Genomic DNA, 19,931 nt, shown 5'->3' with positions numbered 1-19,931 from the left:
TAAACCAACAAAGTTAATGTCCTGGAGTGGCCAAGTCAGAGTCCAGACCTCAATCCAATTGAAAATTTGTGACTGGACTTGAAAAGAGTTGTTCACTCACAGTCCCCATGCAATCTGACAGACCTTGAGCAGTTTTGTAAAGAAGAATGTGGAAAATTGCAGAGTCCAGATGGAGACCTATCCACATAGACTCAAGGCTGTAATTGCTGCCAAAGGTCCAATACTGATTGAATGGGTGAATACTTAAGCAATCAATTATTTTGTGTTTTATATGTGAAAATAATTTAGATCACTCTGTAAAGATTTTTTTTCACTTTGAGGTGAAAGTCGATCAATATAAAAAAAAGCCAAATTACAACACTGATTCAATGTTGTAAAACAATAAAACACAAAAACGTCTGGGGGTTGGGGGTGAATACTTTTATAGGCACTGTCTATATATAATGCATTCAAATAACCAGCTGACAAACAGATTGCTTTTGTGGTGGTCTGAATTAATATTCATTATTTCCATAAAATAAAATAAAGTTCTGTCCAAAGTGAAGATGAGTAATTTGCAAGTGAACGTAGTTGTTTAGTCAGAAATGTAATTTGGAAAAAGCAATAATAGTTTTTTAAAAATTACACCAACAACAAAATTGATAGAATAATCTAATGCAAAGAAACATTATTTTTAAAGTTAATGGGCACTTCAGAATGATCCTTACTAGGTAAAACTACACAATGCATTTCTTTACCTCTATTGCCAAAGGTGAAAAAAAATTACGAAGCTCTCAAGCAGAGACAAGAAGAGGAAAAAACTATGCAGAATTTCCAACATAAGCCAATTGAGGAAATTCAGACGACAAATAAATGGGAGCAAGAAAACCAAGAAGTAACTCGGGAGCTATTAAAGGTTAAAGACAGGCTTATCGAAATTGAGAGAAATGTAAGTGTTCTTTAATATTGGACTAAAACCATTTTTCAAGCTGTTTAAGTAAAACATTGCTACATTTGAACTTGGAACTTTGATTTAGTAAGATGATTAACAGAAAAATAAGAGGTAATTGTGAAATAAATAATTTCTACAATAATTAATCATAATTTTAAAGAATGGTGAAAGCACATTTAGTTTCTTTTACAAGGGAATTGAATGGATACTTGAGGAAAGAAAAAAACATTTGTTCATTACTGGAAAAGTTTGATGATGGGGAATGTTTGAATTGCTTTGCAAGGAGCCAGCACAGAATCTTTAGACCAAGTTACCTTTTCCATTCTGTGTAATGATATATTTAAAAGTAATATAAAATTATTCATTAAGATGTTACTTCATACTAACTCTACTTTTGGGCAAATATTTTCTCTTTTTTTGGTTCTGTGGATGACATTGAACCTAGTGTTATACTGAAGTGCTCTTTTTTCTTCAGTTGAGAGATGGGGAAGATGATTGACTTTAAATATCAAATTGCAGTTAGGGTTGTGATCAAGCAATATTACTTTGTCATTTTTACATATTCTAGATTGGTATATCAGTTGCAGATGATAAGCAGATAAATTGTCAGTAACTATATTTAGGATAATGTTTATGTGTGCTTTTCAATATTACTGAATTTGAAAGTCCCTTGGCATCACTGAAAGATAAACAGAAGAATTCTTATAATGTCCTAATGAATATTTGTTCCCTCGCCAATATCTCTAAAACAAATTAGATTGTAATTACTGACTGGACTATGAGCTATCTCTCCACTCACTCCACCCTGATTCCTCACTGCCAGAATTAATTTTTATTCAGAGTATTAAGAGTTACAATGATTTTAAAATTTCAGTACATACAGGAACAACAAATACAGGCAGAACCTTTAAAGCAACTTCATGTTTATGATCTGGCAAAAAGAATAATCCATGCTGAACAAGATGATATTAGGATATATAACTGAAAGCTATATTCAGGTGGATTTTACTAAGTTTTCAAAGGGGGCAGAGTAACTGGGAGCTCCATATGCTGGTGACTTGATATGTGTAGGTGTGACTACCAATGATGAAGCATTGAAAATCTCAGAAGCACAAGAGCTGAAAGTAGAGGAATGCTGATCTATGGGAATTGTAAGACGAGAGGACTTTGCATACGTGGCTTGAAACAGATATGGACTATCTCAGTGAGGATGAAAACACAGGCTGTAAAATCAGTTCTGGGATAAGTACGATGCCAACGTGGCATATATCCCATTCAATCTAAGGGGATAAAATCAGTGGTGAATAAATAGACATTTTGACAGAAAGACAAAGATGAAATCTTTCCAATACAGATGCCTTTCCAATACCTCCATCGTTCTCAACCCCAGAAACAGTAAAGCAGTCAAGGGAGAAAGTGATCAACTAATAGTATGTGGAATAAGCATCCTTCTTGGCTGATGCTGTTGCAGGATAGCATTCTGATGATTAATTGGAGAGGACCAAATTGATGGCTATAGGAACTCCAAGGGTAACAGTAAGGGATAGAAACAGAAACAGTTGTAAAATAGTTCTGGATGAGTTCATGTTGTTAGAAGGTAATGATAGGAATGCTGTGTGATAATCAAGTCTGGAGGTGAATGGAACAATAGCCTGGAGGTGGATGATTTGAAAGTGATGGGAAGTTCATGAATTTGGAAGCTCATCATGCAGGAATGGAAGACAGCATACTGTTTAGCACATTGAATGATGGAAAATGTACTTGAAATTGATGGTAATTTAAGTTCTTCATGATAGCAGTCAATCACAACTGGTTCGGCCTTATATCCAGCTGAAAATTAACCAGGTATTTACTTTTTCAATGAATCTGTCACTGTGAAGAATATGAATTCTTTTGAACTGTTGTGAAGGTGGCTATTTATGGAAGTGTTATTTTAGCAAAAACTCATTTATAAACATTCTGATCAGAGCTACAAAATAAGGGAAAAGAAATAATTTTCAACTCTGAATCTGAAAAAATTACAAAATATTATTTTACTAAATGTACAATATTTGTAAGTATGTTACATGAAAAAGAAATTACTAAGTGAATGACACCAAAGTAATTTGCATAAAATAGTGGTTTTGAAATAAAGAATGCTGGAGGCACTTCTTCTCTGAAGTTAATTAAAACTTTTTCTCCCCCTTTCAAAGAATGCAACACTTCAAGCAGAGAAACAGGCCTTGAAAACACAACTGAAACAGATGGAAACCCAGAATAACAACTTGCAATCACAAATTCTTGCACTTCAGAAACAGACAACATCATTGCAGGTGCACAATACCTCTTTGCAGACAGAGAATGCCAAGTTGCAGGTCAGAATCTATTGTTAATGCTTATTTGTCAATGAATTATGAAGGGTTTGCATAAAACTATTCTATATGCTAACAATATTTTTGCATTAATGCTTTCCTTGATGGAACTGGACTGAGACATTTCACAGATTAGTATAAATCTACAGTCCATGCATTCATCAGCATCTTCTGTTGCACAGGAACATTTCATATTCAGATGAATATTATTTACAAGTTTGAAACTCTTGTAGAATCAGTTTCTGGGTTATTCTGTAACATTATTTATCCATATCCATTCAACTAAGCATTTTGTATAATTCAGAGATGAAATAAGATTAATCTGTAAACTTGAGAATTCCTGTTTATTTTAACTACCCCTCAGAAGTCTTATCAGATAAAAATCCTCTCAAGATCAACTTTCAAGCCAGAAGTCAAGTTTGAAAAAAATTATTATCCTTGCAACAACAAAATGTAAATTTGTTTTCACTTGATCTCTGTCAATTTAGATACAGTGATGTTATGGAATTTCAAACCAACTGCAGTAATTTAAAACAATTACATTCATGTCAGAGTTAGCACAGGTTCTGCTAATTGGCTGTAGCCAAGTCAAGAATGATTAGAAGGTAGGGGTCATATGTGGACCAATTCAGAAGGAAATTGGCGAAAAGAGAAATATGATGGAGGGAGGGAAGACTCAATGTCAGTAAGACCAAGGAATTGATTGTGGACTTCAGGAAAGGGAATTCAAGGGAACTCACACCAGTCATCTTTGAGGGGTCAGCAGTGGAAAGGGTGAGCAATTTCATGTTCCTAGTTGTTAACATCTCTGAAGATCTATCGTGAGCCCAGCATATTGATGCAATGACAAAGGCACACCAATGACTATATTTCATTTAGAGTTTGAGGACATATGGTATATTATTCAGATTCAGATTCAGTTTATTGTCATTTAAAAACCACGAATGCAAAGCAGTTAAAAAATGAGACAATGTTCCTCCAGAATGATATCAACAAAGCACATGACAAAATAGACTACACCAGAAAATGCACATAGTGTTGGGCAATCCCCAATCCAGAGTCCAGAGAGGCTGCTGCGTATTAATATCACGCTACCCTCTTAGCGCGTTCCCCGGAAAGGAACTCCAAACCCACCAGACAAACAAGTCCAAAAACTAAAGCTACAAGACCTGCACAAAACCACATAGTTACAACAGTGCAAACAATACCATAATTTGATAAAAAAAAAACAGACCATGGGCATGGTAAAAATAGTCCAAAGATGTTAAAAGACTATAAGTTCGAAAGAAACCACCACACAGTTTCACACAAGTCCTCAGGATCCCGATAGACTTGTCATCCCACGCTGGCAGCAGAAGGGAATATCCCCGCTATGGACTTCCATGGCACCGCCCGACTCAGCCTCACAGACGCAGCACACAATGAAAGCTCCGTTGAACCCAGCCTCACAGACACAGCACACATTGAAAGCGACCTGACCGCAGTGGACTCCGAGTCCATCGAACCTCCAAGCCTCTGACCATCCCCTCCGGCACAGCTTCTCCGAGCACCATCCACTGCCAAGCGTATTAAGACGCCCCCGCCACCAGCCACCGGCAATGCGACCCCAAGGACTGGGAGCCTGTTCTTCTCAGCAGAGATCTGGACCTCACAGCAGCAGCAGCAATGAAGAAGGCCTTCCTGGAGATTTCCCACATCCCACATCTCCCACATCTGTTTTTTCATCAGATTAGGGTTGTGCATGGCATTCCACTTGACAAATAACAGATATCAAATCCGGAGAGGCTGCTGCAGACTGCGTCGCACCACCATCTTGAAGGTGATTACCAAAGACTTCAGCAAATTTCCACAAGTGTATCTTGGAGAGTATTCTAACAGTTGCATCACTCACTGTCTGGTATGGAAGGACCACTGCACAGGATTGGAAAAAGCTGCAGAGGGTTGCAAACTCAGTCAACTCCTCATGATGATGTCTTCATAAGGTGATGCCTCAAAAAAGTGACATCCATCATTAAGGACTCCTGTCAGTCGGAATGTGCTCTTTTTTCATTACTTCTGTCAGAGAGGAGGTACAGGAGTCTGAAGACGCACACTCAATGTTTTAGGAACAGCTTCTTCCCCTTCACTAGCAGGTTTCTCAATGGATAATGAACCACTCATGAACATTACAGTACTGTGCAAAAGTCTTAAGCACATATATATATATACTGTATTATCAACCTGGAATGGAGAGTGAGTTTATAAGTCTGGCGGGAGCGAAGGATGTTGGGAATGGTGGAGCATCGCGGGTGGGTTGTGGGTCAGGTGGCAGAGAATGGGTGGGGGGGGGGGGCACTGGATCAGACACACTCAGTACTGAGACACAAGCAATGTCTCTCTGGTGCTTCTCGCTTCCTCCCTTCTCCCTGTCACCTTCCCTCTCTGAGACCACAATAGAGACCCATATCAGAATTGGGTTTATCATCATTCACATATGTCATGAAATTTGTTGGTTTTTTTTGTGGCATTAGAACAGTGCTATACATAAAATTACTACAATATTGTGCAAAAGTCTTAAGTGCCCTAGCTATATATATGTGCCCAAGACTTTTGTATAGTACTGTACATCACTATTTTGCTCCTTTTTTGCACTAGTTATTTAATTTTATATGTTTGTGTGTGTGTGTGTGTGTGTGTGTGTGTGTGTACTTATTGTAATTTACAGTATTTTGTGTTTTTTTATGTATTGTACTGTGCAGCTGCCACAAAATTACAAATTTCACAATATATATCATTGATTTTAAACCTGATTCTGACTCTGAAGTGTATGGTTAGGAAGAAAAAAGATTTGAAGCAGTGAATACAGAAATTGGTGGCAGCTGATAACACTTCAACCTACCCATCCTTGAAATGCTGAGGGATAAAGTTAAGAAGAATATAGCAATTCATTAATAACACTGATGCTAACTACCCCCGATGAGAGAAAATCTGCAGATGCTAGAAATCCCAGCAACATACACAAAATGCTGGAGGAACTGAGCAGGCCAGGCAGCATCTATGGAAAAAAAGTACAGTCAACATTGTGGGCCTAAACCCTTCAGCAGGACTGGAAAAAAAAACTACTACCTACATTTTGGTTGGTGGAACCACAGTGTTGGGGCACGATCATTACATGGCAAGTCATTGAGTCTGAGTAGCTTGAAACCAAGCAGAGGCAAGAACAGTATAAATGCCAATTTTATCAGAAATTACTCACGATTTCTTCCCTAGAGGACTCGACTGGAACAATATTTGAATAGCGCTAACCCTAGGATTAGTGTAGGTGACCAAAAATGTTGACATAGAAATGATGGGCCCAAGGACCTGTTTCTGAACTGTATGACACTATGACTGTAAATGTTATGTTTGCTAAAGAGCATACATAACATTAAGGGCATCAGTAGGCCTACTAAAATGAAGAAGTGTAACAGCTCCCTTGTACAAGATTTAGCATTAAATTCCAGCCGTTTCATTTCTATCTTGGAAAGAGATAGCTTTGATAGCTTGAAAATCTAATTGTTATGCTAATACCTAAGGTATTGGTTTCCAAACTAGCACAGGGAATTTTAAAAAATATGAAATTTCAATGCTGCCACAATCTCTGACTTTTATCTTGAACAATTAGTTTGTTGCCATGCAAGTTTGATTATGCTGCAGCTCTCTAGTAATTCTTGACCATCAATAATTTAAAAGACACCACTTTGAAGGAATGGTATTGGATAATTACACAGTTGTAATGGGGACTTCAATATGCAAAGGGATTAGGAAAATCAGGTTGGTGTCAGATTGCAAGAGAGGGAATTTGTTGAATGCCTACGAGATGGCTTTCTAGAGCAGCTTGTGCTTGAGCCTACTCAAGGAAAGGCTATCTTAGATTGAGTGTTGTCTAATAACCCAGAACATATTAGGAAGCTTAATGTAAAGGATTCCTTAGGGGATTATAATATGATTAAATTCATACTGCAATTTGAGCAGGAGAAGCATAACTCACATGTATCAGTATTGCAGTAGAATGAAGGGAATTACAGAGGCGTGAGAGAGGAACTTGCCGAGGTGGATTGGAGGAGAATACTGGCAGGAATGACAGCAGAGCAGAGGTGGGAATAGTTCCTACAGAGGAAGAAGTTCTCAAATAGCAGAGGTAGGCAACCGTGGGTGACAAAGGAAGTTAAGGACTGCATAAAAGCCAAGGAAAGAACATATCAGGTAGCAAAAGTGAGTGGGAAATTGGATGATTGGGAAGTTTTTAAAATCCAACAAAAGGCAACTGGAAAAGCTATAAGAAGGAAAAAGATTAAACAAGAGGGAAGACTAGTCAATAATATAAAGCAAGATACCAAAAGTTTTTCAGTTATATAAAGAATAGAAGGGAGTTGAGAGTTGATACTGGACCACTGGAAAATGATGCTGGTGAGGTAATAATGGGGACAAAGAAATGGTAGATTTCTTTTTTGGATACCTTTTTCGGTGTGGAAGACACTAGCAATGTGCCAGAGGTTCGTGAGTGTCACAGAGCAGGAGTGAGTGTCATTGCTATTACAAAGGAAAAAGTGCTAGGCAAACTCAAAGGTCTTAAGGTAGATAAGTCACCTGGACCAGATGAAACACATCCTAGAGTCCTGAGAAAGGTTGTTAAGGAGATAATGGATGCATTGTTCATGATCTTTGAAGAATCTCTTGATTCTGGCATGGTCCTGGAGGACTGGAAGATTACAAATGTCACTTCACTCTTTAAGAAGGGAGAAAGGCAAAAGAAAAGAAATTATAGGCCAGTTAGCCTAACCACAGTGGTTGGGAAAATGTTGGAGTCTATTATTAAGGACGAGATTTTGCGGTACTTGGAGACTAATGATAAAATAAGTCGAAGTCAACAAGGTTTCTGTAAAGGGAAATCTTGCCTGACAAATGTTAGAGTTCTTTGAGGAAGTAACCATCAGGGTGGACAAAGGAGAGGAAGTAGATATCATTTACTTGGATTTTCAGAAGGCGTTTGATAAAGTGCCACACATGAGGCTGCTAAACAAGATAAAATCCTATGGTGTTACAGGAAAGATACTGGCATGGATAGCAGAATGACTGTCAGGCAGGAGGCAGCGAGTGAAAATAAAGGGGCCTTTTCTGGTTAGCTGCCATTGATTAGTGGTGTTCCTCAGGGGTCAGTATGGGGACCACTACTTCTCACATTGTTTGTCAGTACTGGAATTGATGGTTTTGTGGCAAAGTTTGTGGATAATACGAAGATAGGTGGAGGGGTAGGTAGTGCTGAGAAAGCAATGCGATTGCAGCAGGACTTAAGACAAATTCGAAGAATGGGCCAAAAAGTGGCAGGTGGAATACAGTGTTGGGAAATGTATAATATTGCATTTTGGTAAAAGGACAATGGTACAGACTATTCTCTAAATGGGGAGAAGGTTCAAACATCAGCAGTGCAGAGGGACTTAGAATTCCTCGTGCAAGCCTTCCAGAAGGTTAATTTACAGGTTGAGTCTGGTAAACAAGGCAAATGTAATGTTGACTTTTATTTCAAGAACAGAATATAAAAACAAGGAGATAATACTGAGCCTTTATAAGACAGTAGTCTGGCTACACATAGAGTATTGTCAACAGTTGTCATTGCAGAGAGTCCTGAGGAGGTTCATGAAGATGATTCCAGGAATGAAGGGATTAACATTTAGGAACGTTTTGCAGCTTGGGGCCTATACTAGCTGGAAATTAAAAGAATGCAGAGGGATCTCATTGAAACCTACCAAATGTTGAAAGGACAGGATAGCGTGGAGAGGATGTTTCCTGTGTTAGGGGTATCCAGAACTAGAGGGCACAGTCTCAAAATTGAAGGTGACCTTTTAGAACAGAGGTAAAGATTAATTATTTAGCTAGAGAGCAGTGAATCTGTGGAATGCTCTGCCATAGACTGGTGGAAGCCAAGTCAGTGGGTTCATTTAAGGCGGAAGTTGATCCTTTCCTGATCTATCAGGGCATCTGTCAGGATATGGCAGGAAGGCAGGTTTATGGGGTTGACTGGGGTCTGGGATCAGCTGTGATAGAACGGCAGAGCAGACTTGATAGGCTGAATGGCCTAATTCTGTTCCTTTGTCTTATGGAGTTATAAGATCCTTAGATGAATATTTTTTTTAGATGTTAAGGGATGCAAGAAATAAATCCTGCTGTTTGACCTAAGTTAAATATTTTTGCCGCTTGATTGAAAGGTGCATGCAGCTGACATTTCTTTTCAAATGCATCTTTTTAATATATTTTTTCTGATCGGTTTCAAAGTTCAAAGTAAATTTATTATCAAAGTACACATATGGCACCAGCTGCAAGCATGAGATTCTTTTTCTTGTGATCATACACAATAAATCCAATAAACACAATAGAATCAATGAAAGACCACAGCCAACAGGATGGACAAACAACCAATGTGCAAAAGTCAACGAACTGCAAATAGAAAAGAGAAGATAATCATAATAAATGAATAAGCAATAAATAATGAGAACATGAGATAAGAGTCCTTGTAAGTGAGTCAATAGGTTGTGATAACATTTCAATAATGATATGAGTGAAGTTATCCCCTATGGTTCAAAAGGGCTCTATCCATGATGAACTGGGCCATACTCGCTACTTTTTATAGAATTTTCCGTTCAAGAGCATTGGCGTTTCCACATCTGACTGTGATGCAACAAGTCAATATACTCTCCACCATACATCTATTGAAGTTTGTCGAAGTTTTTAGATGTCATGCTGAATCTTTACAATCTTTGAAGGAAGTAGAGGCTCTAACATGCTTTCTTCATAATTGCATTTACTTACATTCAGGGCTCAAGACAGATCCTCTGAACACCAAGAAAGTTAAAGTTGCTGACCCTGTCTACCTCTGATCTTGTCATGATGGCTGACTCAGGGACCTTGGTTTCCTTCTCCTGATGTCAATAGTCAGCACCTTGGTCTTGTTGATATTGAGTGAGAGGTTGTGTTGTGGCACCACTCAGCCAGATTTTCAATCTCCCTCCTATATGCTGATTTGTTACCATTTTTGATTCGGCCAATGACAGTGGTATTGTTTGTAAGCTTAAATATGGTATTGGAGCTGTACTTAACCTCACAGTCATAAGTATAAAGTGAGTAGAGCAGGGGGTTAAGCAAACAGCCTTGTAGTGGACCTGTGCTGATGGAGATTGTGGAGGAGATTTGTGGGGGTTTGTCATGCTGGCTTTCAATTTTGCCTTTGCCTCCTAAGTTACAGAGAGTCTGAAATCCAAATGAAAATTATTTTATTAAAATACTGCAAATGCTGAGAATTTACAATTAAACCAAAAATTTTGCCAATACTCATCAGGTCTTGGAGAGAGACTTTCAGATTGATTACCTTTCTTCATTATTATATTAAGGAATCTTACTGAAGAAGAACAATTGTTTTTATGTATTTACAAAATGTTTTAATCCCCTTGGGTGTTGTGGTCAAAAGCATACCTTAATGGTAGCACTCTTTGGTTTGATATGATTTTCGTGTCAATAAATACCGTAGATTCTTCTGAATCTTCACTTTTGTTTGCCTTGAATGATACATCATTTTGAGGGTCAGATCTTCAGCACTAAAATTAGAAAAAGTGCTGAAGAAGGTACTATCAAGCAATTTATGGTCAATTGTTGATGCAGTCTATATATTGCTGCTTGTTCCCTTTTAGCTCAGAAACATATAACCAAAGGAAAAACTGGGCAAGGGAAACTTGTGAGTGTAAATTTATCTTCTTTATTTTGAATAATAACACATTTTCATTCATAACAATAATACAATTTGGCTTCAAACCATGCGTTGCTTAATGGATCCAATGACCCAGAATATTACAGGAATAAGGATAGTTGTGTTCTCCATGAATAATATGTATAGCAACTGAATACAAAAAAGTCTTATCCTGTGAGTTATGAAATCCCCTATGTTGCAACTTATGTTTCACTCTTAGACCATTACATATATGAAAATAAGACCCTAACCTCCTGTAGATCATAAGATTTTCTGGATTTGTCCCATTAACTTAAAAAAGATAATTATATGATAGGTGCATTTAATAATGTAATGGTTGTTAAAGTAACAATTTTCTGTTCTTATTTCAGACATCCAGCATCTGTAGTTTTTTCCCATTGATTTAATTAGTTGTTATAGTAAAACCAATTAATATCTGCATCCAAAAAGAAACTTTTGAAACCGCATGTTATAATTCAAATATTCAAAAAAAAACAAGATTTTTCTTTCAGTAATTATCTAAATACTATCTTCTTCATTTTTTTTCTTAGCCCAGACAATACTTCTATTTTTGTTTTGATTTTATTCTAATTTACCTTTATTCTGTTCCTTTATCATTTGTCAAATCCAAATGGTTAAGGTGATGAACAATGGGTACTTACTTAGTGAACAGGCCCAAGCTCCTGTTGGTGCCATTTGCACTTGCAGAAACTCCAAATGGCAATTCTTTTGAGCTTATGCAGGAATCATCAGTGAGTACTACAATAGCTCTCCCCTCCCCAGTTAAATCTGAACTGTTTTAATTATAGAGGAAGAATTTTTATTTAGAATGCAATTTAATGGTGACTAGACCATTTAAAATAATGGTTAATTAACATTTCTTTGATAGGTGGAGCATTCTACACTGGGTTCCCAAAGTGCATCCTTGATGACTCAGAATTCTCAGCTTCAGAACCAACAGTTGTCTTTGGAGAATGAGAATGAATTACTGATGAAAGAAAAGGACGAATTGAAATTATTGTATGATTCACTTGTCAAAGATCATGAAAAGCTAGCAAAGTTACATGAGCATCAGGCAACTGAATATGAGAGTCTCATTAATAAACATGGAAGTCTGAAATGTGCTCATAAAAATTTAGAAGTTGAACACAAAGATCTTGAGGACAGGTAGTTTTAAAGTTTTTACTTAGACATTAAATATTTAAGTGTCAGTTGGACATGTCAGAAAGACAGTTATTTGCAACATGACTCTTGTAAAGCAATGGCTTTCAAAATGTGGGAGGTGCTGTACTGATCTTCAGGTGTGTTGGGGTGTGTTAAAAAATCAGTAGCTCTCTTTGCTCCTTTAAATAAGCACCAGTCATCAGATGGGAGGAATTGATACTATTATTATTGTGTTGCATGGTAAATGTGGTTAAGCTGGGTCACCTGAAGAAAGTTTGAAAGCCACTGCATCAAAGGATTTTGATATTTTGATAAATTACTTATCACATATTTTACTGCATTTCTTCTGAATCTCAGTGTCAGCTCTTTACCTTATATTGCCAGCATCTCCCTTCAGAATTGTATTTAAGATGTTTGCATTTATTTATTTTCTGGTGCCAGTTTTCAACCTGAATTTGATATTTCATGTTGTACAGGTCAAACTTGTGAAGTAAGTTTCATTTCAAAGTTGAATATTTCATAGAGTACTTGGCCATGGAGTCTAAGCCACCAAGCACTGATCCAGCTTATTCCCATCTTCCCTTAAATTGTGCAAACCCCCTCCTCCCCCTCCTGTCCAGGTTCTACCATTTACCCCCACACTGAGGGTAATTTTGACTGATCAACTAGCAGGTATTTATGCTGTGAGGGGGAAATCACAGAATTGAGAACAATTTCCTTTATAAGGTCCCTTAGGTAGCATTGGGGGTCAGGATTGACCCCAGGTTAAGAGAAGGGTTAATTACCCTTTGAAAAATCTTTGAGTAGACATGACAATTAGATTTTAATTTTTTGTGTCAAAATTTAAGATTATAGGATGTTACCTAATGTGACTCAATGTTTTAAAATTATATTAGATAAATAACATTCCCTTTTATTTAATATCCTGTTTTTAAATTATGCAGACTCCAGATCTATAAACTTTATCTATGTATACCCTTTGACTCATTTGCTCTCCTTATCACTTCCTCCTATTCACGTAAGCTTAACCTTACTATTCATTTAATTCTATTGTTTTCCCTTTTCCTTTATTTCATTTTTCTTCACCTTTTATCCCTTTGCTGTTTTATCTGTCCACTGTTCCTTCCTTACCTTAATCCTGGATGCCCTCTCTTTACCCATTGTGTTAGCATGTTCAGACGGTGTTATGTTGCACTGAGATATTTATATTAATTCTGGCATTTGCTGCCAGTTTCTATTCTAGTATATGTTAATGCATGGAAATTTAAAAAATATTTTTTAAAAACTATTCTTTGAGATCTTTTAAAGTGGAAATTCAAGACTTGTATTTTATGTTTAATTCTCTTCCTGTTTCGATAAAAATTAATTCTAGTTAAATTATTTGTGCAGGTACAATGAACTGCTGAAACAAAAAGGCCAATTAGAAGAATTGGAGACTACTTTGAAAAAGGAGCAGGAGAAAATGTGTCATGATGCTGAGAAACATGAAACCATGATGCAAGAATACCACAATCTTTGTAATGAAAATGCTAGGTTTGTGGCATTGCTGGAAATGTAATGTGTTGATATTTTCCCTGTGAATTTTCAGATCATGGCTATCTTCCAGGTTAAAATGATTTGAGATTTAGGCACTAGGGAAAGATGATGCCATTCTAAATGCTAATAACATACCAGGAAAAGCTATACAGGCTGAGCAGATGTCTTTGGAAACAAAGGCAATGAAGTGACTTAATTTGGACCTTCAAAATAATGGGGATTTAGTATAGACAATGTGTATTTGGATATGTCCAAAATTTGGGTTATGAATTAGTTATTATTTACACTAAGAAAGAATTCCGAAGAAACATGGCTCCTTTACTTGCTATCATGTTTAGATAGGGTTATGAATTCAGGTAAATGTAAGTATTATTGCCAATTTCTATTGTTTTTGCATAGCAAGTTGAGGAGCATTCACACTGTGTTTTACATGATGAGAGGCCAGGAGCAAAGTAAATTAGCAAAAGCATGACACAGATGCATGAAGAATTGTAAGAAAATACTGAAGGGTAAAGAATTTTGCATAGGCAACATTGAAGCTTTTTTTTAATTCACAGCAAGAATGGGTCATCCTTTACTGATTATGTTTTAAAAATTGCTATCTTTGAAATGGTTAATTTCCTTTATCTTAAGGATTTAAATGCTGATACAATGAAGTAAATATATTTGACCAAATAGAATTTTTTTTTAACTATTCAGTTCCTATCCCCTTAGTGTAAAAGGCTATAGATGACCTACAGATGCTACAGTAGGAATCAGTATGCCCAGTGTGAAGTTTTTAAAGTAAGTTGAGAGCTCTGATGTTTGGAGGAAGGCTGTCTTGGACAAGAGACTCATTAAATTTCTTGTTATTAATTACTTTATGCATTGTGGAGCTGTCCTTTTACAGACAATAGAAATAACATGTTTTGCTGTTTTGTTTAAAGATTAAACCAAATAAACAGCCAGCTGCTAAAGGAGAATGAAGGATTGCAGTTGGACCACAAAAATCTTAAAACCATTCTAAATGGTGGCAAGTTGGAGCATGCACGATTGGAAGCAGACTTTGCAAAACTGAAGGAACAGTACCAACAGCTCGATATCAGTTCCACTAAACTAAATAACCAATGTGAGGTGGGTGTAAGTAACTTCTGGAAAAAAATGCATAATAAACTGTTGGTGATAGACAGAGTACAACTCTCCTATGTTATGCAGATTTGTAAGTGTAAATGAAAGGCTATGAAATACATTAACCCAGAAAGTGCTATAATTATAAAAGATGAAATCTGATGGTAAATTTTGATGTATATAAATTCAGACTGAAAGACGAAGATTCAGTGTTTCCCTGCACCATCATAATGTAAGCTGTTGGCAACTTCTCCAGCATAATTTGTAGAAATAATTTAATTTGTGGGAACAAGGTAAGTTTTTAATTTTCAGAAAAAAGGGCTTCCATAAGTCATTGCTTATTGAATAGTTATAATTACAATTTATGTGGAAGCCATAGAAAGGGTGCAGAGGAGATTTACAAGGATGTTATCTGGATTGGGCGGCATGCCTTATGAGAATAGGTTGAGTGAACTCAGCCTTTTCTCCTTGGAGCAAAGGAGGATGAATGGTGGCCTGATAGAAATGTACAAGATGATGAGAGGCATTGATCATGTGGATCGTCAGAGGCTTTTTCCCAGGGCTGAAATGGTTGGCACAAGAGGACACAGGTGCTGGTTAGTAGGTACAGAGGAGATGTCAGGGGTAAGTTTTTTACTCAGAAAGTGGTGAGTGCATGGAATGGGCGGCCGGCAGCAGTGGTGGAGGCACATATGTTAGGGTCTTTTAAGCGGCTTTTAGATAGGTACATGGAGCTTGGTGAAATACAGAGCTATAGGCAAGCCTAGGATCTGCCACTATCCAAAGGTAGAGCATTCCTGTGGTAAGCTGAAATGTCGTAAAGCGAAGAAGCACTTACCATTAATTTATATGGGAAATTTTTTTGATCGTTCCCAGACCCAAAAAAAACCTACCAAATCAAACCAAATAACACATAAAACCTAAAATAATACTAACTTATAGTAAAAGAAGGAATGATATGATAAATATAGTAGAAATATTGTATGTACAGTGTAGTTTCACTTAGCAAAGTCGGGAAGACAGCGAGCTAAAATCAATTTGGAGAAAAAAATCAGCACGTACACTCATACGCATGCACACATAACTGCCCACACAAGGCTGCACGGTTATTGTAGTCTTTCTCGGTGTAAGCACATGTATAAACAGGCGTTCTTTTTTAGTAAAAGCGAAAATCCTCTTTGGTTAGCGAAAACAGGTACTAATGTAAGTCTTTCATATCAGCGAGCTGTTGTAAAGCAAATGTTCGAAAAACAGGGGCCACCTGTAATTTCTAAGGTAGGGACATGTTTGGCAGAACTTTGTGGGCCAAAGGGCCTGTATAATGCTGTAGGTTTTCTATGTTTCTAAATATAGCCACTGTCATGCCTTCTTTGTAATTGCATCAATATGATGGACCCAGAATAGATCTTCAGAGATGTTTGCACCCAGTAACTTGAAACTGCTCATGCTTTCCACTGCTGATCTCTCAATGATGACTGGTGTGTGTTCCCTCGACTTCTCCTTTCCAAAATCCATGGACAATTCCTTGGAATCACTGACATTGAATGGAAGGTTGTTGTTTCAGCACCACTCAACCACCTGATCTACAACACTCCTGTATGCCTCCTTGTCACCATCTGAAATTCCACCAATAATAATCATGTCATCAGCAAGTTTATAGATGGTATTTGAACTGGGCCCAGCCACACAGTCGTGAGTGGGATAAGCATACATCCTTGAAGTATTGACTGTCAGCTATGAGGAGATGTTCTTTCTGATCTGCGCCAACAGTGGTCTCCCGATGAGGAAGTAAAGGATCTGGTTGCAGCAGGAGATATGAAGGCCCTGGTTTTGGAGCATATTGATTAGTACTGAGGATATGATGATGTTGAATGCTGAGCTGTAATTAGAAAAACAGCAGACTATCATCAGTGTTGCTGTTGTCCAGGTGATGCAAGGCAAAGTGGAGAGCCAGTAATATTGCATCCACTGCAAACTTATTGTGGCAGTAGTTAAATTACAGCAGGTTCAGGTTCTTGCTTCGCAGGAGCTGATTCAGGCCATGACCAGCCTTTCAAAGCACATCATCACAGTAGATAGAGTGCAACTGGGCAATAATTATTGAGGCAGCTCACCCTGCTCTTCTTGGGCACTGGTTGCCATTTTGAAGCAGATGGGAACCTCTGACTGCAGCAGTGAAAGACTGAAGATGTCCTGGAACACTTCTCCCAGTTGGTTAGCACAGGTTTTCAGTGCACTACCATCATCAGGGCCTGATGCCTTGTGAGGGTTCACCCACTTGAATGATGTATTGACATCAGCCTCCAGGACAAAGATTACAGGGTCAGCACATGTTGCAAGCATTTGCACATATGTAGTTTTATTCTCCCTTTCAAAGCATGCATGAAAGGTGTTTAGCTCATCTGTGAGTGAAGCATCACAGCTATTCATGATGTTAGGTTTCGCCTTGTAGGAAGACCCTGCCAGAGCTGATGTGCATCCAATTCCATTTGTAACCTTATTTGGAATTGTTTTTCACTCTTAAAATAGCCTTCTGTAGGAAATAGCTGGAGTTGTATAGTTCTAGATCACTGGTCTTGAATGCCACAGATCTAGTCCTCAACAGACTACGAATCTCCTGCTTCGTCCACAGGTTTTGGTTTGAGTATGTCCGGTATGTTCTCGAAGGCATACACTCAACCACACAGGTCATAGCAACATAGAAAACCTACAGCACAATACAGGCCTTTTAGCCCACAAAGTTGTACTGAATATGTTCCTACCTTAGAAATTACTAGGCTTACCTATAGTCCTCACTATCTTACACATCATCTTATACACAGGTCTTGATGAAGTCAGTAACAACTAAGGCATATTCATTAAGATCCAAAAATAAATCTTTATTGTCCAGTCCACTGACTGAAAGCAGTCCTGTAAGTGCTCCTTCCCCTCCCTTCACCATACATTCTTGGTCCACACCGCTGATGCTGCAGTCTTTATTGTCTGCTTATCATAGAATCATAGAAACCTATAGCATATTACAGGCCCTTCGGCCCACAATAATATGCCAACCATGTAACCTAGTCAAGAAACTGCCTAGAATTACCCTACCGCATAGCCCTCTATTTTTCTAAGCTCCATGTACCTATCTAAGAGTCTCTTAAAAAACCCTATTGTACCCATCTCTACCACTGTCTTTGGCAGTGCATTCCACACACTCACAACACTGTATAAAAAAACTTACCTCTGACTTCCCCTTTGTACCTATTTCCAAGCACCTTAAAACTATGCCCCCTCGTGTTAGCCATTTCAGTCCTGAGTAAAACCCTCTGGATATCCACACAATCAATGGCTCCAACCATCTTGTACACCTCTGTCAGGTCACCTCTCACCCTCCAGCGCTCCTAGGAGAAAAGGCCAACTTGTTCTTATAAGGCAACATCCTTGTAAATCTATTTCACCTCTTCACCTCATGTAGGTTGGTGACTGATGATTTAATAAAATCCATCAAATTAAGAAGAAAAATTCTAATCACATAAAATACTAAAGTACTGTAAATATACAGTTACACATCAGTATTTGAAAGGGGAAGTTGCCAAATGAGTGAGAACCTTTCACCGGAGCTGAACAGGAAGCTTAAAGAACTTGTCATATATTTTTACATTATCTGCTTTTCTCTTCCAATGTAATAAATCAATGGCTGGACCACAGTGATACAAACACATTATAGTTTTACAAATCAATAAAAAAAACTACTGACCACTAAATTAAAGAAAATCAAAAACAGAATTTAAAAGCTAGGTTCTCTAACTATTCTTTGCAATGTTTATGTAATAAAATTTTATATGCTAGAAGTAGTACAGCCAGGTGATCGGACTTTCCAAAATGCAGGCATTGGATAGCACAGTAAGCATTCCTGATGACTGTATAACAGTGGTCAAGTGCGCTAGCTCCTCTGGTTCCACAGGTAATATGTTGGTTGTGTTGTTCAGAGAGTTCTTCAAGCTGGCCTTGTTGAGATCCCCCACAATGAGGAAAGGTATAGGTTTCAAGACTGCTGATCACAGTGCTCAGCTCCTTCAGTATCTGCTTGACGTTGGCCTGAGGCAGAACTGTCATGTCCACGCCACAATGAGTTAATAATAAAGCATGCTCCCCCTACTCTGCCTTTAAGAGATTCAACTGACTTGTCTTTGCGGAGATTGATGAAGCCATCGGGTTGTATCTGCAATGGGATTAGTGAGCCTTGTTTCTATGAAGCAAAGTACACAGCAGTCCCTTGTGTCCCTTTTGTACTGCAATCTTGCACTGAGATATTCAATTTTATCTGTAAATTTACCAGCAGGATAGTCATGAGTTAGAGTTCTAAAGCTTCTGTAGTTCAGTCGTACCTATAGAGCTATTCAGTACAGTGCACATTTCTGGTTGCCTGCTATAGGGTAGATATAATCAAGCAGGAAATGGTGCAGAAAATATTTGCATGGAAGGTACTGAGATTGGAGGGTTCGATTTATTTATTCATTTATATAGAGATAGGGCACAGAAAAGGCCCATCTAGCCCTACGAGCTGCACTGCCAGCATCCCCTGATTTAACCCTAGCCCAATCACAGACAATTTATAGTGACCAATTAATCTAATAACCGGTATGTCTTTGGACTAGGAAGAAACTGGAGCACCGGATAAAATCCATGCATTCCGCAGGGAAGATGTACAAACTCCTTACAGAGGACAAAGGAATCCGATGCCCTGAGCTGTAATAGTGTTGCACTAACCACAATACAATCATTGTGCCCATGAGAGACTGGATAGACTAAGGTTCTTTACCCTCAAGCTTGGAAAGCTGAGGGGCGACTTTATAGGTTTATAAAATCAAAAGTGTTATAAATAAGGTGAATAACCGCAGTATTTTCACCAGGGAAAATTTGTGTTAAGTCAGAATTCCTTAAGTAATGTCTTACGTAGCAAGAGGAAAGCCTGTACTGGATTAGAACATCTGATATAATTCTTAGTGGAAACTCAGAGTGGTGAATAGCAAACATCATTCTTTTGCTGCTGACCGAAACTGAAAACCCTACAATAAAAGGTGAGCAGGGTCAACACAGAACA

At 37.9% G+C, this 19,931-nt stretch overlaps 1 protein-coding gene across 4 annotated transcripts in view; it reads left to right on the top strand.

Moving 5' to 3' along the window:
- Nucleotides 1–19,931, top strand: part of LOC132402897 (girdin-like) — a 284,694-nt gene that overhangs the window by 192,490 nt on the left and 72,273 nt on the right. For all 4 annotated transcript variants that reach the window (XM_059985972.1, XM_059985971.1, XM_059985970.1 and 1 more), the window contains exons 18-22: nucleotides 752–928; nucleotides 3,124–3,285; nucleotides 11,928–12,205; nucleotides 13,592–13,735; nucleotides 14,665–14,851. In XM_059985972.1, coding sequence (XP_059841955.1) covers nucleotides 752–928; nucleotides 3,124–3,285; nucleotides 11,928–12,205; nucleotides 13,592–13,735; nucleotides 14,665–14,851 — 948 coding nt within the window. The remainder of the gene's footprint in view (nucleotides 1–751; nucleotides 929–3,123; nucleotides 3,286–11,927; nucleotides 12,206–13,591; nucleotides 13,736–14,664; nucleotides 14,852–19,931) is intronic.

This window comes from Hypanus sabinus, chromosome 12 (assembly GCF_030144855.1).
Source record: "Hypanus sabinus isolate sHypSab1 chromosome 12, sHypSab1.hap1, whole genome shotgun sequence".
NCBI lineage: Eukaryota > Metazoa > Chordata > Chondrichthyes > Myliobatiformes > Dasyatidae > Hypanus > Hypanus sabinus.
Note: the sequence above shows the minus strand (reverse complement) of the source record. Positions and strands in the feature narration are given on the sequence as shown.